At 47.9% G+C, this 25,727-nt stretch overlaps 1 protein-coding gene across 2 annotated transcripts in view; it reads left to right on the forward strand.

The window, feature by feature from the left end:
- The window catches only part of TTBK1 (tau tubulin kinase 1), a 585,854-nt gene that overhangs the window by 283,220 nt on the left and 276,907 nt on the right, over positions 1 to 25,727 (forward strand). For both annotated transcript variants that reach the window (XM_085610162.1, XM_085610163.1), the window contains exons 5-6: positions 13,284 to 13,424; positions 15,997 to 16,101. In XM_085610162.1, the coding sequence (XP_085466288.1) occupies positions 13,284 to 13,424; positions 15,997 to 16,101 (246 nt within the window). The remainder of the gene's footprint in view (positions 1 to 13,283; positions 13,425 to 15,996; positions 16,102 to 25,727) is intronic.

Genomic DNA, 25,727 nt, shown 5'->3' on the forward strand with positions numbered 1-25,727 from the left:
CTCTAATACAGAGAGAGTGTATGTAGTGAAGAAAGAGTAGCCAGCTCTAGAGCTGAGTGTGTGGATGTAATGAAGAAAGAGTGGCCAGCTCTAGTGTTGAGTGCGTGTATGTAATGAAGGAATGTGTCTGGCTCTAATGCAGAGTGTGTATGTAATGTAGAAAGAGTGGCCAGCTCTAGTGTTGAGTGTGTGTATGTAATGATGAAAGAGTGGCCAGCTCTACTGCAGCGTGTGAGTATGTAATAAAGGAAAAGTAGCCAGCACCAGTGTTGAGTGTGTGTAATGAAGGAAGAGTGGCCAGCTCTAGTGGGGAGTGTGAGCATGTAATGAAGGTAGACTGGCCAGCTCTAGCGCTGTGTATGTGTGTATGTAATGAAGGAAGAGTGTCTGGCTCTAATGCAGAGAGTGTGTATGTAATGAAGGTAGAGTGGCAGGCTCTAGTGCTGAGTGTGTATTTGTAATGAAGAAACAGTGGGCAACTCTAGTGCTGAGTGTGTGTATGTAATGAAGAAAGATTGTTAGTCTAGTGCTGATTGTGTGTATGCGAGGAAGAAAGAGTAGCCAGCTCTAGTGCCGAGTGTGTGTATGTAATGAAGGAAGAATGGCCAGCTCTAGTGCTGATTGTGTATATGTAATAAATGAAGAGTGTCTGGCTCTAATACAGAGAGAGTGCATGTAGTGGAGAAAGAGTAGGCAGCTCTGGTGCTGAGAGTATGTGTGTAATGAAGGAAGAGTGGGCAGCTCTAGTGCTGAGTGTGTGTATAATGAAGGAAGAGTGTCTGACTCTAATGCAGAGAGTGTGTATGTAATGAAGAAAGAGTGGCCATCTCTAGTGCTGAGTGTGTGTATGTAATGAAGGAAGAGTGGTGAGCTCTAGACCGGAGTGTGTGTGTGTAATGAAGAAAGTGACCAGCTCTAGTGTTGAGTGTGTGTATGTAATGATGGAGGAATGGCCAGCTCTGGTGCTGAGTGTGTGTATGTAATGAAGAAAGAGTGACCAGCTCTAGTGTTGAGTGATGTTTATGTAATGATTAAAAAATGGCTACCTCTAGTGCAGAGTGTGAGAATGTAATCAAAGAAGGTTGTCCAGCTCCAGTGTTGAGTGTGTGTGTATGTAATGAGGAAAGAATGACGAGCTCCAGTGTTGAGGTGGCAGTGGGACTCTGAGTAGGAGGGGACAGGAAGGGATGGAGGAGCAGGTCTGTTGTTCACCCTATGACTCTGATGGATAAACTACGGCCTCAATTATCTGTCTCGCAGCGACCCACGCATGGGCACATCTCTCAGGTTTCTCTTTCTCCTTTAATTACTTTCATTAATGCCTTAACACCACATTGTTTCAGTTTCAGTATTCACTCCCTGGTTACTTTTCTGCCCCCTTCCTCCTTTATTCCTCTCTGCCCCAGTTTTTATTGCTTATTCTACAGACTTGCTGTTTTAGGTCTCACCTACCAGACAGTGTAAGCCTATTGTGAACATACAGTGAGCTTACAGTCAACCCACTTCTTTGTGGTTGGCTTTGTCATTCACATTTGCTTGCTTCTTATTGGATGGTTTGTGTAGGAAAGGGCCTCTTCTGACATGTTTAGCCCCCATTTTTTGCCTGGTTCATGGTGTGATTTCGAATTGAAAGTGCACTTGGTCCCTACCAACCTGGTTTGCAGTGCCAGATCTCTTTCCTAAAACTGTACCACAATTGGCACAACTTCAGCAACCAGTGTAAGTTCCTAGTAAATGGTACCCCTAGTACCTAAAGCATTGATGCTGATGAGGGTACTGTGGGGCTGCAGCACAAATTGTGGCACCCCAGAGACCCCTCACCAAAATCATGCAAACTGCCACTGCAGGCTGCGTGTCTTGACGGAGCCCTGTGTGCCATGCCCACCTACACTGCATGAGGTGCCCTCGGGCAGGTTGCTTTGTATTCTATGTGTGGACATATCTGCATGAGCAGATATTACCCTACAATATCAAGTCTATTCTTGTATATTGTATTGCACAGGGAAGTCATAGAGAGTACATTGGCTGGATAGTTGTCATTACGAGTTTCCTATCTCCATGATGCCTTCACTGTACCATAAGATGTTTGGTACCAAACATCTCATCTTAATAAATCCTCACTGATGCCAGTATTGGATTTATAAATAAATGCACACAGGAGACACCTTAGAGGGTCCCCTAAAAACCTACCAAGCACTGATGTATTCTTAGCCAGCCTGCCACCACCAGACATGTTTCTCCCCTCATGGAGTGAGAGCCAGCACTCTCAGAGGCCAGGAACAAAGCCTGCTCTGGGTGGAGGTGCTTCCCACCTCCTCCAGGCCAGAATGGCCTTCCAGGGCTGGAAGCTTCAAAGGCCTTTGAAATGCGCTCTAGGCATCTCCAGATAGTGGAGGATGCCAACCCCTCTTTTCTGCTCCACATTTGGTGGAGAGACAGGCAGTAAATTAGTCAAATTAGGAGGTGGGTTCCCATTCGGCCAGCACCACCCCTAAGGTGCAACAGGTGATGTGGAGGCAACTTTACATTTCCCTCTATCTTGGTTTGTGAGGGAATTAGCCAATTAGGGTCAGGGTAGTGCCCTTTCCCACAGGAAGTGGTCACTTAGAGGATGTAGGCGCTCTAGATGTAGGTAGGCCCTATATGTCACCCCCTTTAATGCCCCTAAATGTAGTATTTAGGTGGCATCCATGGACCCTGAACTTAGATTCGATGAACACAGAGAAGACAAAGAAAAGCTGCTGAATCAAGGACTGAAGCCCTGCTGCAGAAAAGTGGCGCCAAACCCTTCCTGCTGCCTTAGGAACTCCACAATTGTGGTGTGCTGTCCCATCCTGCAACTCCAAGAACCCCCGGAGCTCCTCCAGCCTTTTACAAATCACCAAAGAAGTCCCTTTGAGTGGAGGTACGGCTCCCCTGCAGCCGCAGGCACCAAACCATAGAATCTGGTGTTACCTTCTTGCTGCTCCCCGCATCTGCGATGCAGCACCTGAACCAAAAGTGGTACACAGGTCCGGAGGATCAAATCTATCTCCCCTCTAAGTGTGGAGACAGCACGGTCTACCGGAGCCGTGCCACACCAGTACCCATGGTACCGTATCCTCTACAGCATTCACCAAAGCGGAGAGTCCAATCTGGACTCCAACTGCCTAGGAAACGAGCACCTGTCGAGGGACGTCGAGACTTTTGAGACCCACTTTGTGAGTGACTAAGCTGTACCAGAATCTCCTCTACAAGCTGCCTGCTCCTGATCGTGAGGACATCTTGATGCTCACCGCCTGGCTGACCTATCTGCTCTGCACCCGGTCCGACCGGCCTTGGTAACCATGATTCTGCCGTGCTCTTGAGGCTCTTTCAACCTGCTCCCTCGATTGGCACCCCTCATACTTATGTTTAAGTTCCTTTATGCAGCGTGTTTTCAAGTGTCCGCCCTCTTCGTAGCGCAAAAGCTACTAATGACCGCAGCAACCTGCTCCCAGCCGAATCCGGGACGCTCCTCAGAATCTGCTGGTGGAACAGTGGGCCTGGCCTTGCTACTTACCTAAATCCTGAAGGTGAACCTTGAGATCCAACTGTGTGATTTTATATGCATTTTATTATTTCTTCAGATTAATTTCAATGTGCGTAACTACACACAAAAATAATTCATTTAGCGAACTTTGAAATTTGCTATCTTAAAAAGTACTTACTATAGAACAAAGTTCTTGGTCTGAAAAATGACATAAAAACCAGTGTTATTTTTGTAAATTGGTCTCAGATTTATTCTTGAATGTGTGTCTCATTTATTGCCTACGTAGGTACAACAAATGCTTAGCACTACCCTCTGATAAGCCTAACTGCTCACCCATCCTACCACAAATGGAGCGTTAGTATTATCTATTTTTTCCTCTGTATACTAGTCCCCCTGGACTCTCTACACAGTGTACTTCGTTCTAGTGCACTATATAGAGAGCCAAATTCCTACATTGGTGGTCAGCGGTGGGGTGTACGACTGCGTTTGCTAATACCACTCTGTCAATAAGAGACCACACGAATAAATCCTAAAATTGCCTTTAGCCAGTTGTATTTTTCTAAATTTTAAAATGAACTGTTAGGGCCTTTGTTAAGTCCCTGAACCCAGTTAGAGTTTACAAATCTTACTCTAGTTAGGACTTAAGAAAAGTGTTAGGGTTTTTTAAACTTTATAAAAAGGTCCCAACTTTTGTGAAAAAATTTACTACCCCACAGGAACAAGCTCAGGAGCTTGACCTGACACCATACCTGGAGACGTCATACTCCCAGCTATGAGCCGTCTGTAGGGGTTCTAGTGTTAAAACTGTAGCTCATGCTACCAAACAAGAGCTTATGAAGCTTTTGGCAAAACATGAGAGAGATCATTGTGCAGATAAAAAGGATTCACAGGAGAATCAAACAGGAGAAGAAGATAGTGGAAACCCATGTTCAGAAGAGGAAACTCCCCCATAGGAGGAGCCTGCCCTAGAAAGATTGGCCAGAGGGTTGAACATAGAAGCTCAACTTCTGGACATACAGAAACAAGGAAAAAAGATGGGGTTAGCACCTATCTCTGGTGAGAGCAATATAATAAGAAGGGAGAGAGAGGAATTCCTTGACCATAAATTCCCCAAAGGAGTTGTCCCTAAATATGCAGAGGGTGATGATATAACCAAATGGTTTACTGCTTTTGAGAGAGCCTGCATTCGCAGAAGAGTAGCCAAAAGGCATTGGGGCTCTCTTTTGTGGGAACGTTTCTCAGGTAAATGTAGGGACAGATTCCGAAGTTTTTTTTTTTGTTGCAGAGTTTTATATAGCGCGAACTTGACCCGAATCCAATCAGGTATCAGAGCGCTTCACATAGCACCAGTTACGTTACATTAGGACGCAAATTCATGAGGAAGATGCTGAGTCTTGTGACCTCATGAAGGGTACCCTGATTGAGGGCATTGGACTCACTACTGAGGAATATAGAATAAAATTCAGGGAGACTCGAAAAACCCAGAGTCAATCCTGGATTGAACTCATAGACTTTTCAGTGAAACCTCTAGGTGGCTGGTTAACAGATGACAAGATGCACAACTATGTTGGGTTTTACAATTTAATCATGAAAGAGCACCTGCTACGTAATTGTTACAATGAGAAGTTACATCAACACCTGGTAGACCTAGGTCCACTTTCTCGTCAAGAGTTGGGAAAGAAGGCAAACCACTAGGTCAAAAAAAGGATAACCAAAATTACCACTGGTGGGAGTGACAAAAATAAAGACGCCAAAAAGACCTCTCAAGGGAAAGATGGCGACCAAAAAGATAAAAATAAAAATGAGTCTTCTACAGCCCCCCAAACACCTAGACAGGAGGGTGAGACCAACAACTCTTAACTGCCTATGGGTGAGTACCAGGGTAAGAACTGGTATCCCAAAAAGGCTTGGTTTCATGACTGTAAAGTCCTTGGACACTGAACTGGAGACCCTAGCTGTAAAAACTAAAATAATGCCTCTAGCACACATGCAGGAAATGCAATAATGAGTCTCCAGATGAGGTCGCAGGTGAGCCCTGACCATGTCAAGGAGCTGACTGAGGCAACTCTAGTCTCAGAGGGAGGTTTGGATGTAGCTGCCCTGGCTGTCTGGTCAAGTATCTTGGAGAGATACAGACAAGAGCCAAGATCAATAGGGTTAGAGTGGAAACCCTGCGAAACACTGGTGCCAGTATCACCACGGTGACTGAGCAACTGGTGTCCTCAGACCAATATTTGCTAGGAGAGACCTATACAGTCCTCGACACTGATAATCAGACTAAGGTTCATCCAGTGGCATTGGTGTCCCTAGATTGGGGAGAGGTCACTGGCCTCAAAAGGGTAGTGGTGTCTTCTGCTATCCCTGTACCGTGTCTGCTTGGAAATGATTTGGAGCACTCAGCATGGGCCAAGGTAGAACATAAAACCGATGCAGCAATGCTGGGAAAACCTAAATGGGTTTGTGTAAAAACAAGAGCACAGTGTAGAACCCAGGGTAAAAAATACGTTTCGGAGCCTGAGATTATGGACCAACCTTCCAAGAGAAAGGGCAAGAAGTCTGGGAAAACAACTTCTATTCAGACACCAGATCAGGTTCCCTCTCCTCAGGGAGAAGACATGTCAGCCCCAGATGTAACTGAGCTCCAGGAGCCTGGGCCTTACACAGCCGAGCTTTTGGGCCCAGTGGGACCCTCTAGGGAAGAGCTGTGCCAGTGGCAGAGAACCTGTCCCACTCTTGAAAGCCTAAGGCAGCAAGCTGCTGATCAGGAAAAGGGAAGTGTCAGTGGTTCCCACAGGACCTAATGGGAGGAGAGACTCCTTTACACTGAGGCCAGAGACCCCAGACCTAGTGCCACCAGGAGAGTAGTAGTGCCTCAGCAGTTTAGAGAGTTTCTCCTAACATTGGTCCATGACATTCCCCTAGCTGGCATCTTGGCCAGACCAAAACCTGGAGTAGGTTGGTTAACCACTTCTACTTGCCAGGAATGTCCCAGAAGATGAAGGAATTTTGTAACTCCTGTAACACCTGTTAAGCCAGTGGCAAGACAGGTAGCCACCTAAAGGCCCCCTTAATGCCACTTTCAGTGATTGGAGTACTCTTTGAGAGGGTTAGGATTTGCATTGTTGGTCACCCTGACCCTCAGATAGCATCAGGAAACGGATTTATACTAGTGGATCATGCCACTAAGTATCCGGAGGCAATTGTCCTGAGGACTACCACTGCCCCATGCAGTGGCTAAGGCCCTGCTTGGTATTTTTACCAGGAACGGGTTTCCAAAGGAGGTAGTATCAGACAGAGGTGCAATCTTCACGTATGCATACTTAAAACATATGTGGATGGAATTTAAAGTGACTTATAAGTTCACTACATCAACCGTAGACTAATGGGCTTGTTGGAAGATTTTTTTTCAAGTTTAGAAATGCTTTATCTAATAGAATTGAAAAAGCATCACATAAAATAAAACTACATAATAAAAGTAATCCAAGCATACATAAATATAATAATGAAATATGACAACAACTTTGCAGTTCTATAAACAAAAAAGAAAAGAAAAAAAACCACCAACCAAAGTTAATAAGTGCACGATCTCTTTCCTCAAACTGTACCACGATTGGCACAACTTCAGCAACCCCTGAAAGTCCCCAGTAAATGAAACCCCTGGTACATAGGGCATTGGAACTAAAGAGGGTCACCTGGGGCTGCAGCACAAATTGTGCCACCCCAGAGACCCCTCACCAAGAACATGTAAACTGCAAATGCAGGCTGCCTGTCTTGGTGCAGAGAAAACCGAAGAGTTGATATAGCCCACAGCCCTTTGTGCCGTGCCCACCTACACTGCATGAGTATAGGTAAATCACCCCTACAGCAGACCTTGTAGCCTTAAGGCAGGGTGCACTATATCCATGTGTGGACATATCAGCATGAGCAGATATGACCCTACAATATCAAGTCCGTTCTTGGATATTGTAATTGCACAGGGAAGCCGTAGAGAGTACATTGGCTGATACTTATCATTACGAGTTTCCTAGCACCATGAATGCTTCACTGTACCCAGGGATCTTTGGTACCAAACATGTCATCTTAATAAATCCTCACTGATGCCAGTGTTGGATTTATTAATGAATGCACACAGGAGACACCTTTGAGGGTCCCCTGAAAATCTACCAAGCACTGGTGTGATGTTTGACTAGTCTTAGCCAGCCTGCCACTACCAGACATGTTTCTAACCTCATGGAGTGAGAGCCAGCACTCTCAGAGGCCAGGAACAAAGCCTGCTCTGGGCGTAGGTGCTTCACACCTCCTCCAGGCCAGGATGGCTTTCCAGGGCAGGCAGCTTCAAAGGCGATGCTGCCTTTGAAATGCGATCCAGACATGTCCAGATAGTGGAGGATGCCAACCCCCCTTTCCTGCTCCACATTTGGTGGGAGGACTGGCGGGAAAATTAGTTTGATTAGGAGGTGGGTCCCCATTCAGCCAGCACCAGCCCTAAGGGGACAGGTGATGTGGAGCCCACTTTTAATTTCCCTCCATCTTGGTTTGTGAGGGAATTAGCCAATTAGGGTTAGTTTCAAGGTAGTGCCCCCTTCCCACAGGAAGTGATCACTTAGAGGGTGTAGACACCCTAAAGGTAGGTAATCCATTCACTACTACCTGTCAACCCCTATTAACGCCCCTAAATTTAGTATTTAGGTAGCATCCTTGGACCCTGAACTTAGATTCAACAGACACAGAAAAAAAGGCCAAAGAAGAGCTGCTGAGCCGAGGAATGGAGCCCTGCTGCAGAAAATTGGCGCCAACCCTGCCTGCTGCCTAAAGGACTCCACAATTGTGGTGTGCTGTCTTGTCCTGCAACTGTGAGCCCTCCAAGAACCTGAAGCTCCCCCAGCCTTCTACAAATCACCAAAGAAGTCCCTTGGAGTGGAGGTACCACTCCCCTGCAGCCCCAGTGCCGAACTGCAGAATCTGGTTTTACCGACTTGCTGCTTTGCATCGACTCCAATGCAGCACCTGAACCAAACGTGGTACATTAGCTCCAGAGGATTAAATCTCTCTCCGCTCCAAGTCTGGAGACACCAGGATCTACCAGAGCCGTGCCGCACCAATACTCAGGGTACCTGACCCTCTTCAGCACTCACTGAAACGAAGAGTCCAATCCGGACACGAACTGCCCAGGAAGCAAGAACCCGTTGAGGTACATCAAGACCCTTGAAAACCTACTCCATTAGCGGCCCACCTGTCCCAGAATTGCATCTCCAAGCTGCCTGCTCCTGACCATGAGGACATCTTGACCCTCACCGCTCAGCTGATCCATCTGCTCTGCTCCCGGCCTCACCGGCCTTGGTAATGACGATCCAGCTGTGTTCCTGTGGTCCTGACACCCTTGTGACCTGTTCCCTCAGGTGGGCCCCTCAGACTTACCTTTAAGTCCCTTTGTGCAGTGTGTTCTCAAGTTGCCCCTTTCTTCGTAGCGCACCAGCTACCAACGACCTCAGCACCCCCCTCCAAGCCGAATCTGGGACGCTCCTGAGAATCCGCTGGTGGAACATTGGGCTTGGCCCCCTTGCTACTTACCTAAATCCCGAAGGTGAACCTTGAGATCCAACTGTGTGATTGTATATGCATTTTCTCATTTCTTCCCATTGATTTCAATGGTGCGTAACTACGCACAAAAGTAATTCATTTAGCGAACTTTGAAAATTGCTATCTGAAAAAGTACTTACCGTAGAACGAAGTTCTTGGTCTGAAATATGACATAAAAACCAGTGTTATTTTTGTAAATTGGTCTCAGATTTATTCTTGAGTGTGTGTCTCATTTATTGCCTCTATGATTACAACAAATGCTTGCACTACCCTCTGATAAGCCTAACTGCTCGTCCTCGCTACCACAAATAGAGCGTCAGTATTATCTACTTTTGCCTCTGTATACCAATAAGGGTTCCAATGGACTCTCTGCACAGTGTACTTTGTTTTAGTGCATTATAGTGAGAGTCAGCTTCTTACAGTTTGTCCTCCTCTTCTTGTGTTTGTCCCACTCCTAGAAGATCACCTTTTTAAAATCAGTGGATTGGTTGTCTTGTGTCCTTGCACTGCTGAAATGTAGGGAGCTACTTTTTTCTTTTTTCGTTCAACACTCAGTGAGAGTGTTCTCTCCCTTGTGTGCTGCTTCACTCCTTAAATACCCGCCACTGCACTGTGTTGCTCTCCACTACTCCCAGCTTGACTGTAAAAGCAAAGCAACAGGAATATTTGTTACTGTAGTATGGCTGAAGAGCAAGTTTTAAGGCTTCTTTTTGTTTTATACCCTCCATTCCACATATGGATTGAAACATAAGTTTTGACACCTCAAATAGTTTATGCGGCTGGGGGCAGAGTCATCTACTGCCCTCCTTCTTCTGGCTTCTGAAGCAGAAAGTGTACTTAACATGACCCATCTCCAGGAGGCCCATAAATCTGCTCCCTAGGTTATAACAGAGGACCCAATGGCCGAATCAGAGTTTCCTGAGTGAAATATATTGAAAAACAAACCATGCCATTTATCAATAAATCAATCAATCAGCATTTGTATAGCGCAGCACTGTCACCCTCAGGGGTCACTGGGAACTGTGGGTGTGACGTCTCAGTCGAAAAGCCAGGTCTTGAGCACCTCCCTGAAGTCCACCAGTGTTTGAAGATGGAGGGACAGGTCGTTCCAGGCCGTGGCAGCAATGTAGGAGAAGGAGCGGCCTCCACAGCGGCTGTCACAATGCAGGAGGTGCATGGGCTAGTGAGGAGGAACAAAGGAGTCTTGTGGGTAGATGGAAGTTCAGTCGGTAGTTGATGTTGGCTGGCCCTGTAGAGCTTTGTAGGCTTCTGTGAGGATCTTGAACTGGCATCTCTTCTGGATGGGGAGCCAGTGGAGGTTTCTGAGGTGGAGGGTGATGTGGGCCCATATCGGAAGGTCCAGGATGAGTCTGGGTGCCACATTCTGTATGGTATGGAGGCTTTTGAAGAGCTGGGTGGAGATACCTGCATGGAGGGCATTGCCATAGTCAAGGTGGCTGGTGACGAGGGCCTGGGTCTGGTGTTACTGGAATACATTTGAATATTTTGTGGAGAGTGCGAAGAGTGTGGAAGCATGAGGAGGCAACTGTGTTAACTTGTCCTTTCATGGTCAGTTCACTTTCAAGGATGATGCCTTGGTTGTGTGCATGGTCTGTTGGAGTAGGTGGTGGTCTGAGTTCTGCTGGCCCCCAGCTGTGGTCTCATACGGAAGTATTCTTCCTGAAGATCAGTGCTTCTGTCTTGTTGGAGTTGAGTTTGAGGCATTTGTCTCTCATGCAGTTGGCTACATTGGACATGACGTCACAGAAGTTAGTGCTGGTGTTAGAGGTATCTTCGGTGAGCGAGAGGCTAAGTTGAGTGTCGTCTGCGTAGGAAATTATATTGAGGCCGTAGGAGCTGACAATGTCTGAGGGGGGTCATGTAGGTTTTGAGCAAGGTGGGGTTAAGGGATGATCCTTGTGGTACGCTGCATATGATGCCCTTGGCCTCAGAGGTGAAGGGAGGCAGCTGAATGCTCTTTGTGTGTCCTGTAAGGAAGGAAGCGATCTGTTTGTGGGCATTTCGCTGTATGTTGATGAGGGTGTGGTGGTATACAGTGTTGAATGCAGCAGAGAGGTAGAAGAGTAACAGGGCAACAGTCTCTCCGCGGCTGAGGAGGGATCTCATGTCGTAGCAGTGATGAGCGAGGTCTCAGTGCTGTGGCTGGCACGGAATCCTGATTGGGAGGCATCAAGTAGGTGGTTTTGTTCTAGGTATTCGGTTAGCTGTTGGTTGATGGCCTTCTCAAATATCTTGGCTGGGTAGGGGAGCAAGGAGATCGGTCGATAGATTTTGCATTCATTGGGGTCAGCAGAGGGTATCTTTAGGAGGGGTCTGACCTCTGTATGATTTAATTTGCCCGGGAAGGCTGCTGTGGAGATGTAGGTGTTGATGATGCTGGTTAGTGCTGTGCTTACTGGGTTGATTCCGAGATTGAATAAACGGTGGGAGCAGGAGTTAGTGGGGGCCCTGGAGTGGATGGGTGACATAATGGCTGTGGTGGTCTAGTTGGTGAGCGGAGTGCAAGTGGTGAGCATTCGACTGGTGTGCCCTGGTTGGTCAAGGCTATTGAGGTTGAGATCAATGTGTTGGGGGTCAATGTTGTTGTAGATGGTGGCAGTCTTGAGGGTGTCACAGAGTTCTCAGTGGCTGCTGGGTTGGTGAGTTCCCTGACTATTTTGAAGAGTTCTTTCGTGTGGTTGGTCACGGTATTGATGCAGGCTGTGACGGACGATCTCTTCGCTTCCTTGATGCGCAGGTGGTAGTTGCTGAGGGCTGCTTTGTGAGCGGCTCTGTTTAAGCAGTTTCTTGTGGAGCACCATCATTTCTTGAATCGATAGCAGTTGTGCTTGGTGGTTCTGTTCTCTGGGGTGTACCAGCTGGCATGTTTTGGCGTTTTGTTGGTTTTTGCTGATTTCATTGGGGCAACTCCACTGGCGCATTTGGTGATCCACACGGAGAAGTTCAGGACAGCCTGGTCGAGGTTTGCTGAAGCTTCAGGTTGGGTGGTGCTGCGGGCTTGTGTCCACTGTGTCACAGCTGCGGTGGGAGGAGCTGTGATGCTCGGTGATGGTGTGCTGAGTGTCGGAGATGGTGAAGTGAGCAATGGTGTGGTCAGTCCAGGTGAGTTCTGTGACGTGTCTGAATTTGATTCCTTCGCTGGAGGTGAAAATGCAGTCGAGTGTGTCCAGCTTTGTGCGTGGGTTCAGTGACCAGATGAGTGAGCCCGATGTTCAGAATTTCCAGGTGGGTGATGGAGTTGATGTCGTTGGGGTCGTTGACGTGTAAATTGAGGTCGCCGAGTAGTACATAGTGGTACGAGTCGATGGCCAGGGGGGCAATGAGGTTGGAGATGGTGTAGCAGAAGGCCGGTCGAGATCCCGTGGGTCTGTATACGAGGGTGACTCTGATCGTGGTCTTGGTGTTGGTTTGTAGTTGGAAGTTGAGGTGTTCCATGAGAGGTGTGAGGTTGTTGTAGGTGGCTATGCTTCGCATGGTTTGTTCTACGATCTCGGTGTATCATCTTGTAGCCTTTGGGTGTTTCAATGACGATTTCGGAGTTCAAGGAGGTGTTGAGCCATGTTTCGGTGATGAAGACAACGTCAGGGGAGAGGGTGGTGATGGTGTCTCAGATTTCCGTAGCATGTTTGCAGGACGATCAGGCATTGAGCAGGATGCATTGAAGCTGTTCTGAGGTTGTGGGTAGTCTTCTGGGCGGTAGCAGCGTGGGCTCCAGTGTAGGCTAGTAGCCCTGTGTTGCAGGAGAAGTGTCAATGGTGGCAGGTGAAGGGTCCTTTGGTTGATTGCGGGAGGAAATGCAGCAGCTGTTACGGTGTCCGCGGGATTTATGAAGATTGAAAACTTTGAATTCAATGTACTGATTTGAGATACCATAATATGTATTTTTGTTTTCCTCCACTATTTTCAAGTGTTTTTTTCTTTTCTTTATAAAAAAAACCCAATACTTTATAGACAAACATTGGCAAATCCAATAGCTAAGCAGTGACTAACACTTTCAGTCCTTGTCACAGCCCTGCCTATCATACCCTGGGCCCTGCACCGCTGCTGGGCCTAAAGTCTCTGGCCTCCCTCTGTACCACCGCTGTATTCCAGTTTACAGTGCTGATGGGTGACATGCATAAATGTAGACGCTGCATCATGCCCACCTCACTATGATTCCTGGCTATTGCAGGGCCGGAACCTGGCAGACTTGCGACGGAGTCAACCACGGGGTACGTTCGCTATGAGCACAACTCTTCGCCTGGGCAAGCAGATCCTGGAGTCCATCGAGGCCATCCATTCAGTGGGCTTCCTGCACCGCGACATAAAACCGGTACGTATGGCCCAATATGTACTGCAACATAAAACTAATACGTATGGCCCACTTTGCACCACGGCATAAAACCCGTACATATCGCCCACTAAGCACCGTGACATAAAACCGGCACGTATGGTCCTCTTTGCACCGTGACATAAAACCGGCATGTATGGTCCACTATGCGTTGTGATATAAACCGGTACGTATGGTTCACTATGCACCGTGACATAAAACCGCCACGTATGGTCCTCTATGCACCGTGACATAAAACCGGCACGTATGGTCCACTATGCACCGTGACATAAAACCGGTACGTATGGTCAGCTATGCACCGTGACATAAAACTGGCACGTATGGTCCTCTATGCACCGTGGACATAAAACCGGCACGTATGGTCCTCTATGCACCGTGACATAAAACCGACATGTATGGTCCACTATGCGTTGTGATATAAACCAGTACGTATGGTTCACTCTGCACCGTGACATAAAACCGGCACGTATGGTCCTCTATGCACCGTGACATAAAACCGGCACTTATGGTCCACTATGCGTTGTGATATAAGCCGGTACGTATGGTTCACTATGCACCGTGACATAAAACCGGCACATATGGTCCTCTATGCACCGTGACATAAAACCGGCACGTATGGTCCTCTATGCACCGTGACATGAAACCGGCACGTATGGTCCACTATGCGTTGTGATATAAACCGGTACGTATGGTTCACTATGCACCGTGACATAAAACCGGCACGTATGGTCCTCTATGCACCGTGACATAAAACCGGCACGTATGGTCCACTATGCACCGTGACATAAAACCGGTACGTATGGTCCGCTATGCACCGTGACATAAAACCGGCAGGTATGGTCCTCTATGCACAGTGACATAAAACCGGCACGTATGGTCCTCTATGCACCGTGACATAAAACCGGCACGTATGGTCCTCTACGCACTGTGACATAAAACCGGCACGTATGGTCCACTATGCGTTGTGATATAAACTGGTACGTATGGTTCACTATTCACCGTGACATAAAACCGGTACGTATGGTCCACTATGCACAGTGACATAAAACCGGCACGTATGGCCCACTACATAGGCACAATGTTTTGTATGTAGTTTATTAGTGTGTGTAACTGCACCACGATTTTAAACTGGTACGTATGACCCATTGCTAGTTTACAAGTGTGTGTAACTGGACTGTGACATCATCATACCAGTAGTACACCAGCTCTTCTGCTGCTTGTTGTGAACCTGCTCATCTCCTGCACATTCAGTGGCCGTCCCTGATCCATGGTGTTCACACACCCCAGCCACAGCTGCCCTTCTGCGGCTCAGCGTGGACTCCAGGGGTACACTTCCCTCTGACCTAGTCTGAATGCCAAAGTCATGCTGCCCCTTCGACCCACTGAGTAAAGAACAGTTACCCTGGCACTCCTCTTGCAGAACTAGTGCAAGGCCCTACTACCCTGCCCCTCACCTCCACCCAATAGCCACCCTTCGCCCCTCTCCGCCACCACTAGCTGCCCCTCGCCCCTCTCTGCCACCTACTAACTGCCCCTCACCCCTCTCCGACACCCGCTAGCTGCCCCTCACTGCCACCCACTGACTGCCCTTCTCTGCCGCCACTAGCTGCCCCTCGCCCCTCTCTGCCACCCACTAACTGCCCCTCACCCCTCTCTGCCACCCACTAGCTGCCCCTCACCGCCCCCCACTGACTGCCCTTCTCTGCCACCACTAGCTGCCCCTCGCCCCTCTCTGCCACCCACTAGCTGCCCCTCTCTGCCACCCACTGACTGCCCTTCTCCACCACCACTAGCTGCCCCTCGTCCCTCTCCGCCACCCACTAACTGCCCCTCGCCCCTCTCCGCCACCCACTAGCTGCCCCTCACCGCCACCCACTGACTGCCCTTCTCTGCCACCACTAGCTTTCCCTCGCCCCTCTCCGCCACCCTCTAACTGCCCCTCACCCCTCTCTGCCACCCACTAGCAGCCCCTCACCGCCACCTAATGACTGCCCTTCTCCGCCACCACTAGCTGCCCCTCGCCCCTCTCTGCCACCCACTAGCTGCCCCTCTCCGCCACCCACACCGCCACCCACTAACTGCCCCTCACCCCACTCCGCAACCCACTAACTGCCCCTCACTGCCACCCACTAACTGCCCCTGTCCGCCACCCACTGACTGCCCTTCTCCCCCACCACTAGCTGCCCCTCACCCCTCTCCGCCACCCTCTAACTGCCCCTCACCCCTCTCCACCACCCACTAGCAGCCCCTCACCGCCACCCACTGACTGCCCTTCTCCGCCACCACTACCTGCCCCTCGCCCCTCTCCGCCACCCACAAACTGCCCCTCACCCCTCTCTGCCACCCACTAGCTGCCCCTCACCCCTCTCTGCCACCCACTAGCTGCCCCTAACCGCCACCCACTGACTGCCCTTGTAGCACCACCACTAGCTGCCTCTCTCTGCCACCCACTAATTGCTCCTCGCCGCCACCCACTAGCTGCCCCTCACCGCCACCCACTAACTGCCCTTCTCCGCCACCCACTAACGTTGTTGTGTCTGTTTCTTGTGTCTAGAGCAATTTTGCCATGGGGCGACTGCCTTCCACCTACCGGAAGTGCTACATGCTGGACTTCGGGCTGGCCCGGCAGTACACCAACACCAACGGGGAGGTCAGGCCGGTGAGTACCCGGGGGGCCCTGGGGGGGACGAGAGGACATTGTGCAGGTTTCAGCCACGTCTGAAGTTAACATTATTCAACGCTTGTGTACGAAAGTGTGTGACCTCAATGGAGGCCGTGTGCACGTGCTGTGCATGGGCGCCGTGTGACCACACCACCGGTGCAGTACGGGGCCAGTCTGTCGTTGTCAGTACATCGCCATATATCCAGCCCCAAGCGTCATGCAAACATATGCCCTTTGGAGTTAAGACATTTAGAACACGATGTTTATATCAGACGAAGTTTCTGTATGTAGACGACATTTAGGACACAATGTTAGTACATACAATCTGTGCATGGAGGACAGGCGGATGAGGTACTAACATGGGACATCATACACAGGTGTGGTGGCACAGGACGGCAATGGCCCAGGGGGGGTATTTTTTGGGGTAGCGACGGGATATTAGCGGTGCTTGTGATTACAGGCTTCAAGGCACCTAATAATGAAATGATGGACACCTGTTACCATGGTAATGTCTTTCCAGAGCTTTAGAAACAGATTTGGGGCCCTTATGGTAAAGGGGGGTGGGCGTAGGCCCGGTCCTGCACACTGCAATGTGTTCCCACCTCCGGACTGGCCTTAGCATCGTTAGCTCCTCGAGGCGGCCAGCACCAGCTTCTGCCAGCAATCCTGTGTTTTTAATTGTCAGACATTTACAAATCTGTACTTTGAAAATTGCAGTCCAATTACTCTCATGTGTCCATTGAATTGTGTATTGCCCCTTTAAAGCCAGTGGGCCCGATTCACAAAGGCAATCTGAGACAAAAGTATAACTTTACAACTTTTGGTATTCACAGAGGTCACAGAGGTGTGGCCGGACCCTACATTATATCCCAGCAACCTTTGCTCCTTTGCATCATGGTACATGCAGTCCACAATTGTCAGTGTCAGTCAACACTGATGGGAGCGCAAATTGTGGACTACATGTACCATGATGCAAAGGAGGAATCTTTTCTGGGATATGATGCAGTGTCCGGCCACACTCCCTATTCCCTGCCGAAACTAATTTTCATGACCTCCTCTACCATTTATCACAGGTTCCTAATGCTCCTTTTTGTAAAAATTGCATTCCGGCCCATTAATTACACTTCATCCGGCCCGAGCCAGAGAGTACGGCCTGAGCCAGAGAGTACGGCCCGGGTGCGGAGAGTACGGCCCGAGCCAGAGAGTACGGCCCGAGCCAGAGAGTACGGCCCGAGCAGAGAGTACGGCCCGGGTGCGGAGAGTACTACCCAAGCCGGAGCTTCTGACCCGACTGCATACATAAAGATGCGACTCGTAAAAGACCTATGTGAATACCAAAAGTTGTAAAGATTGACTTTTGTCTCAGATTTCCTTTGTGAATGGGCCCAGTGAGTTTTGATGGAAGGTACCAGACAGGCCGCATCCTCTGGCAGCCTCTAGGCAGTTAACCTCTGCTCCGCTGGATGTCAGTACCCACCATACTATCCACATATGTACAATAATGTACCGGCTACAGTACATTTCAAGGGTATTGAAAGTCATAGGTTCTGTGGAGAGATGGATTAACATGGCCAAAGGCTGCATTTGATGAATTTGCTGCATCTTTGTATGTGTAGGAGGGGTACTTTATTTCTTATAATACATGGTCATGTTACAATTTTCTTCACCCAGCCCAGCTTTGAAGCCTTGGGTTCTTGCTCCCTCGTGTTAACAGTTCCCATGGTTGGAGAGTGAAGGTTCGGTCTGTATTTAAAAATAAACACACATACATCTAGCTTGTCATGTGTTGCAAATAGGTTTTAATGATTTGTTTATCTTTTTACAATTATAGTTTAATTTGTGGTTTATGATGTACAGTGATCAAATCAATCAAAACAAGCTTTATTCGATTTTAAACATTAAAATCATAAAAGCAAACATTTAAAAAAAAGAATACATCGTCAGTTGTTAAATATTACAATTCATCAGTCCTCAACTTTCGTAGGTAAAATCCTATAAAAAAAAAAGAAATAAGCATATGAACATTCTATAACTTCCCGAATGATCCACCTCGCGCTACTTTGTTCCGGCCCAGCACGTTTCTCACAATTCAGTTGATTTGATTCTTCCTGCTCCTCAATACACGCTTTAAGAAGCCCACCATAGAACCGATACAGAAACAATTATCCAACAGTTGTAAATACATAAAAGCAGGGCGGCATTGCCTCCAACCTCCCTGTTTTAAAAGTGGTATTAACAATCTATGCCTCTCGTTAGTATAAAACTTACAAAAGAGGACCACACGCATCGTGCTTTGGGCTGAAGCATTATCACAGGGGCATAGACATAGATCTCTTGACCAGTCATTGATAGTTGGGTAAGTAATTAAGTGGTGGAAAGACCCAAACCTAAATCTTGTCAGGAGGTATCTGTCATATCCACCCAGAACGTATAACAAATAAGGTTGAATATTGCACGTTGTATTAATTAATTGATGTCTGGCCACCATTGGTTTATTCATCTCAAGCATCAACCTGTTTCCTTCTAGGTGGGTCATACAGACTTTTTTAAACTCCTTCCGATTGATAAGGTTCATACTGTCGGGTGAATTAAAATACTCAGGGTGACCAATGTCCTGCATAAAATTCTGGATATATTTCAACCATAACATTTTGCGGGCATTATCTAAACTCTTTGCGTCCTTTATTATTTCCCTATTAAGGCCCGTACTCTCTGCGGTCCAAATTCTATGCCATAGCAGTGCCGGCTGAGCTTTAATTAGGTCAGAGATGTAGATGACTCCTAATTCAGAATGGCAATTGAAAACCGGTGTACTAGTTGGAACGGCTAGAATCAATCGCAGAAAGGCATTTTCCATACGTTGGATTGATGTACAATCTTGAAATCCCCAGATAGCTGCCCCGTAGATTGCTACGCTTACACACTTTGCCTGGTAAATCTTCAATAAAATTTCTGGCGGTCTTTTTCCTAACTTTTTGGAAAAATTTGAAAGAGCCGCGATGGACTTCGTAAAGTGTAGAGACCTGGCCTTAACTGCTGTGGCCCATGAGCCTGTTCTGTCAAAGAGGACACCCAGATAGGTAAAAGAAGTAATTGGTTCCACCTTGCACCCCTCGCCTGCAAACTTCTTTTTGAAAAAAATTTTTTATTGACATTTCAAGATTATACCGTACTCAAACCATAACAAGTAACCCCCCAGACTGTAGCATAGCAACACACATCCCACAGTGTCTGACAAAGTGTCCGAGTAACCAGTAGTTTCGCCTATAGTCCAGAAGGTACATCCAGGCATTAATCCACAGTGTTCTCCCGCAGATAGTCCGTGAGGTACGACCAGTAGTCTTTAGGCTTGGCACTGGACGGCATCTCCTCGGCGTACGTTTGTAACATGTCCCTACTGTACGCCAGGTCGATGAGCCACTGCTTGGTCGTTCGACGGATCCTACTATCCCAGCACAGGGAAACTCTGCGTTTTGTCACCAGTAACGCGACAGTACAAACTTTGCGCCTACTAGCCTGCATATTCAGATCAATACCCAGCAAACATGTGCGAACTGTACAGTTGATAATTCCGCCCACCATTTTACCTAGCATTGTGGTAACAGCAAGCCAATAATCCTGCACCGCCACACAGCCCCATGCCAGGTGCAGGAAGTCAGCACCCTCCGCCCTTAGACCATAAGCACACAACCTAGCCGGTGTAGAGTACGTTTGGTGGAGGTATTTAAAGTGTATCATTTGTAGATTACCATTAGCCGCAATCAGGCCCGTGAGGGCACACGCTGCATTCCAGTCTTCCTCTGTAAGAGGGACCTCCAAAGCCTCACTCAATTTTTCCATTGCCTTAGTTGTCTTGCCACCTATATCCTCCTGTAGTTTACTGTACAGAATAGATACCATATGCTGATTATTAGGTGTAGTGAGTATCCACTGCAGAGTGGACAACTGAGGCGGATCTTCCGCGTACGAAGGGTATAGTGACTTAATCGCATTTTGTAGTCTATAGTATGTGAAGCGAAATAACGTTGTTTGGTGCCTGGAAACTTCTATTCTTGTTTTTCACTCTCCCACAGAACATCACAAAACTTTTCTTGGCATTTAATTTTAGACCGAGCCTGGACATAAATGTGGTGTAGAAGGAGAGAGCCCTCTGTAGTCCAACCTGGGTGCGGGCCATAAGCACTGCGTCGTCGGCATAGAGGAGAGATGCTATCGGGTGGGATTTTACAAATGGCGGATCCCTAGTGTGTAGCACCAACTCCTGTTCCAGGGCATTGGTGTATAAAGAGAACAGGAGTGGTGCTAGAACACAGCCCTGCCTTACGCCACGTTCTATATTGAAAGGGGCAGTACACTCTCCCTCTGTGCCATAACGAACCTTTGCAGTAGCTCCAGCATATAGCTGTCTTAAAAACTGGATTAAAACAGGATCAACTTTCAGTTCATTAAGAACGCCCCACAGCTTACCATGTACTACACAATCAAAGGCAGCTGTGAGGTCTACGGATGCTAGGTAGAATCTCCCTGCTTCGGCCTGCGTGTATTTACCGATTAAAATGTTTAAATTCAAAATCTGTTTGTTGGTTCCTAGGCCCGCTCTAAAACCATATTGGGTATCACTTAGGATGCGCTTTTCCTCGGTCCATCCCTGTAATCGATCAAGGACAGTCCTGCCTGCTATCTTCATTAAAGAGTCCAACAAAGATATTGGACGATAGCAGGCAGGGTTTTCCCGGTCGCCCTTTTTGAAGATGGGGACTATGATTGATTCAGCCCATGTGTTAATAAAACCTTTTTCACAACATGCTTGTAAGACCCTAGTTAAGATGGGGCCCCAGATCTCGGGATTTGACTTATGGAGATCAATTGGTACCCCATCAGGGCCTGCAGCCTTACCGCTCTTGCTTGCCTTAAGTGCAACAATAACATCCTGTAGTGAGATAGAGAAATGTATAGGTGTAAAGGGCTGATCAGTACTCCCTGATTCTAGCCTCCGGAAAACTGCTTCAGTAATCTTTTGTTTTGAGTAGACTTTAGAGAAGTGATCTATCCAAGTCTTTTCCGCTTTAGTTGACTCAATCGATGGAGCATCTGGTTTGTTAATAAAAAAATGGGGCATTGACTGACGACCAAAATTTCGAGCTATCTTTACTTTCGGCTGCATCACTGAGATCCTTCCAGGCCTTATCCTTTAACTCAATTGTCCTATTATTTCTTGCTGCATAATACAGCTTCCTACAGTCCCTAATCTCGTTCTTATCCCTCGCCTCTTTATGTAAAGCTTTCTTTAGGTTAGTATAGCTTTTGGTACAGGCTTTATCAAACCAACCCTTCCCAATGGTACGCGTGCCTTTGCATTCCATGCTCAATGTATTTCTAACAATCTCAGTAATGTTATTAAAAGCAATTAAAATGTCTTTGTATGTTGGGCTGTCACTTAAACATATTTGAATAGGAATTATTGCCTTTGCTATTATCTCGTTAGTTAGCTTCGAGGGATCCCAGCTTCCCCAACGAATTGCATAACCATTTTTTCTACCCAATTCAATGTTCTTAACCCATGCTATTTTGTTACAAGATCTCCTCGGTACGTAGCTTGGAATTACTATATTTACGCTAATAGCCAAGTGATCACTCATAACGTTTTGATGGATATCATAGGCTTTCACATAGCTAGCGTAACGATTAGGGATGGTGATAAAGTCAATAGTTGATGGGGTACCCCTGCCTATAAAAGTATGCCCGAACTCCACAGTAGGTATACACAGGCAATTTGTAAAACCCAGGTCGTGGCTAACATGACTTCGTTGAACAACTCGCCTTTTAGGGTATGCTGGAAGTGAATCGGCGGATCGTCCTTGTCTGTGGTTAAACCACACTTCCCTAGTTCCGCCACTGGGCACAAACTAGTATTAAAATCACCACCCCATATAGGGATGGTCTCAAGATCTCCCTTAAGTTCTAAGGTACTAATATTTCTGCTGAGCTTCTCCAGTATGAATCCCAACTGGCCTGATTCTATATTGTTATAGAAGTTAACCATAAGGAATGCATTAGTACATGCGGTATGCATTAAAACCATTTGATAGTAGACTTCTGAACTAACCATCTCGCTCTTATGTATACCCAGCAGATTCAAAATATAAACGCATAACCCCCCTTTTGGTCTGCCGCTGGGTGATTGGATTGCAGGTGTGTGGTATGTCTTATACCCATAGATATGAATTTTGTTAATAGTCCAGGTCTCTTGGAGGCACAGGACATCGAAATCTTTAATAAAAGTCAACCAGTCTGGGTCGTTCACCTTGTTCTTTAGCCCTGCCACATTCCAAAATAAGATTCTGCACACACTTGGCTCTTGGTCGGTTAAAGTCATGTGTTCGTTCCCTGAGGCATAGACATTTCTTAAATTACTATCCCCCTCATCCTCGCGGTCTTCCCAAGCCGGGTTCTGCGGGGAGAGTGCACCCTGATTTACAGTGATAGGGATATGCTTATCTACAAACTGACCCCCATCCATTAAATGTCAATCATTGTCATCTAGAGTAGTTAGGGGACCAAATCTATTTGAAGTGGGTAGTTTACAGGGCTGAGCATCCTGTGTCCAACCCTGCGTACCATAGTTTTCTGGGGTATTTTTAGTCTGTGGTTGATAAAAGAACCCCAGAGGGTGGACTTGGATCTTGGTATAGGGCATGTTTGGGTTGTACGATCTCAATAGAATTTCCCTGACTAAGGCCAGTGATCCTAGTGAAAGAACTATACAATCTCCTTCATACAATTTACTGCTATAACCAACCCAGTCGATCCTCCTCACCATATGATGTACAGTAAAATGTGGATATATTCCTGCTGAAATATATGGACAGAAGTGTCTGAACTCACTATCACAGAGTATCTACTTTCTACTACTCACTGTCCTAAGGTACTTGCTTCCTATCGAGACGTGCAGGTACTCACTATCCCAGGGTGCCTGCTTCCTGCTGAGAAGTTCAGGTACTCACTTACTGACAGTCTTATATCACTACTGAAAAGTGCTGGTAATATTCCATTGAAAGTACGGTATCCCTGCTGTGAAGTGCCAGTACTCACTTACTGAAAGTCTTGTATCACTAATAAGAAGTGCTGATAATATTCCATTGTGTCCCCGCTGTGAAGTGCCAGCACTCTCCCATTGATGGTACTGTATCCCTGCTGTGAAGTGTCAGCGCTCTCTCATTGATGGTACGGTATCCCTGCTGTGAAGTGCCAGCACTCTCCCCCATTGATGGTACTGTATCCCTGCTGTGAAGTGCCAGTGCTCTCCCAATGATGGTACGGTATCCCTGCTGTGAAGTGTCAGCGCTCTCTCATTGATGGTACTGTATTCCTGCAGTGAAGTGCCAGCGCTCTCCCATCGATGGTACTGTATCCCTGCTGTGAAGTGCCAGCGCTCTCCCATTGATAGTACTGTATCCCTTCTGTGAAGTGTCAGCACTCTCCCATTGATAGTACTGTATCCCTGCTGTGAAGTGCCGGCACTCTCCCATTGATAGTACTGTATCCCTGCTGTGAAGTATCAGCGCTCTCCCATTGATGGTACTGTATCCCTGCTGTGAAGTGCCAGCGCTCTCCCATTGATAGTACTGTATCCCTGCTGTGAAGTGTCAGCGCTCTCCCATTGATGGTAATGTATCCCTGCTGTGAAGTGCCAGCGCTCTCCCATTGATGGTACTGTATCCCTGCTGTGAAGTGTCAGCACTCTCCCATTGATGGTACTGTATCCCTGCTGTGAAGTGCCAGCGCTCTCCCATTGATGGTACTGTATCCCTGCTGTGAAGTGCCATCACTCTCCCATTGATAGTACTGTATCCCTGCTGTGAAGTGTCAGCACTCTCCCATTGATAGTACTGTATCCCTGCTGTGAAATGCCAGCACTCTCCCATTGATAGTACTGTATCCCTTCTGTGAAGTGCCAGCACTCTCCCATTAATAGTACTGTATCCCTGCTGCGAAGTGCCAGCGCTCTCCCATTGATGGTACTGTATCCCTGCTGTGAAGTGTCAGCGCTCTCCCATTGATGGTACTGTATCCCTGCTGTGAAGTGTCAGCGCTCTCCCATTGATGGTACTGTATCCCTGCTGTGAAGTGTCAGCGCTCTCCCATTGATGGTACTGTATCCCTGCTGTGAAGTGCCAACGCTCTCCCATTGATGGTACGGTATCCCTGCTGTGAAGTGTCAGAGCTCTCCCATTGATGGTACTGTATCCCTGCTGTGAAGTGCCAGCGCTCTCCCATTGATGGTACGGTATCCCTGCTGTGAAGTGCCAGCACTCTCCCCCATTGATGGTACTGTATCCCTGCTGTGAAGTGCCAGTGCTCTCCCATTGATGGTACGGTATCCCTGCTGTGAAGTGTCAGCGCTCTCTCATTGATGGTACTGTATCCCTGCTGTGAAGTGCCAGCGCTCTCCCATTGATGGTACTGTATCCCTGCTGTGAAGTGCCAGCACTCTCCCATTGATGGTACTGTATCCCTGCTGTGAAGTGGCAGCGCTCTCCCCTTGATGGTACTGTATCCCTGCTGTGAAGTGCCAGCACTCTCCCATTGATGGTACTGTATCCCTGCTGTGAAGTGCCAGCACTCTCCCATCGATGGTACTGTATCCCTGCTGTGAGGTGCCAGCACACTCCCATCGATGGTACTCTATCCCTGCTGTGAAGTGCCAGCACTCTCCCATTGATGGTACGGTATTCCTGCTGTGAAGTGCCAGCGCTCTCCCATTGATGGTACTGTATCCCTGCTGTGAAGTGCCAGCGCTCTCCCATTGATGGTACGGTATCTCTGCTGTGAAGTGCCAGCGCTCTCCCATTGATGGTACTGTATCCCTGCTGTGAAGTGCCAGCGCTCTCCCATTGATGGTACGGTATCCCTGCTGTGAAGTGCCAGCGCTCTCCCATTGATGGTACTGTATCCCTGCTGTGAGGTGCCAGCGCTCTCCCATTGATGGTATTGTATCCCTGCTGTGAAGTGCCAGCACTCTCCCATTGATGGTACGGTATCCCTGCTGTGAGGTGCCAGCGCTCTCCCATTGATGGTACTGTATCCCTGCTGTGAAGTGCCAGCACTCTCCCATTGATGGTACGGTATCCCTGCTGTGAAGTGCCAGCGCTCTCCCATTGATGGTACTGCATCCCTGCTGTGAAGTGCCAGCGCTCTCCCATTGATGGTACTGTATCCCTGCTGTGAAATGCCAGCACTCTCCCATTGATGGTACTGTATCCCTGCTGTGAAGTGTCAGCGCTCTCCCATTGATGGTACTGTATCCCTGCTGTGAAGTGTCAGCGCTCTCCCATTGATGGTACTGTATCCCTGCTGTGAAGTACCAGCGCTCTCCCATTGATGGTACTGTATCCCTGCTGTGAAGTGCCGGCACTCTCCCATTGATAGTACTGTATCCCTGCTGTAAAGTGTCAGCACTCTCCCTTTGATAGTACTGTATCCCTGCTGTGAAATGCCAGCACTCTCCCATTGATGGTACTGTATCCCTTCTGTGAAGTGTCAGCACTCTCCCATTGATGGTACTGTATCCCTGCTGTGAAGTGTCAGAGCTCTCCCATTGATGGTACTGTATCCCTGCTGTG

This window comes from Triturus cristatus, chromosome 6 (genome assembly GCF_964204655.1).
Source record: "Triturus cristatus chromosome 6, aTriCri1.1, whole genome shotgun sequence".
NCBI classification, from domain to species: Eukaryota; Metazoa; Chordata; class Amphibia; order Caudata; family Salamandridae; genus Triturus; species Triturus cristatus.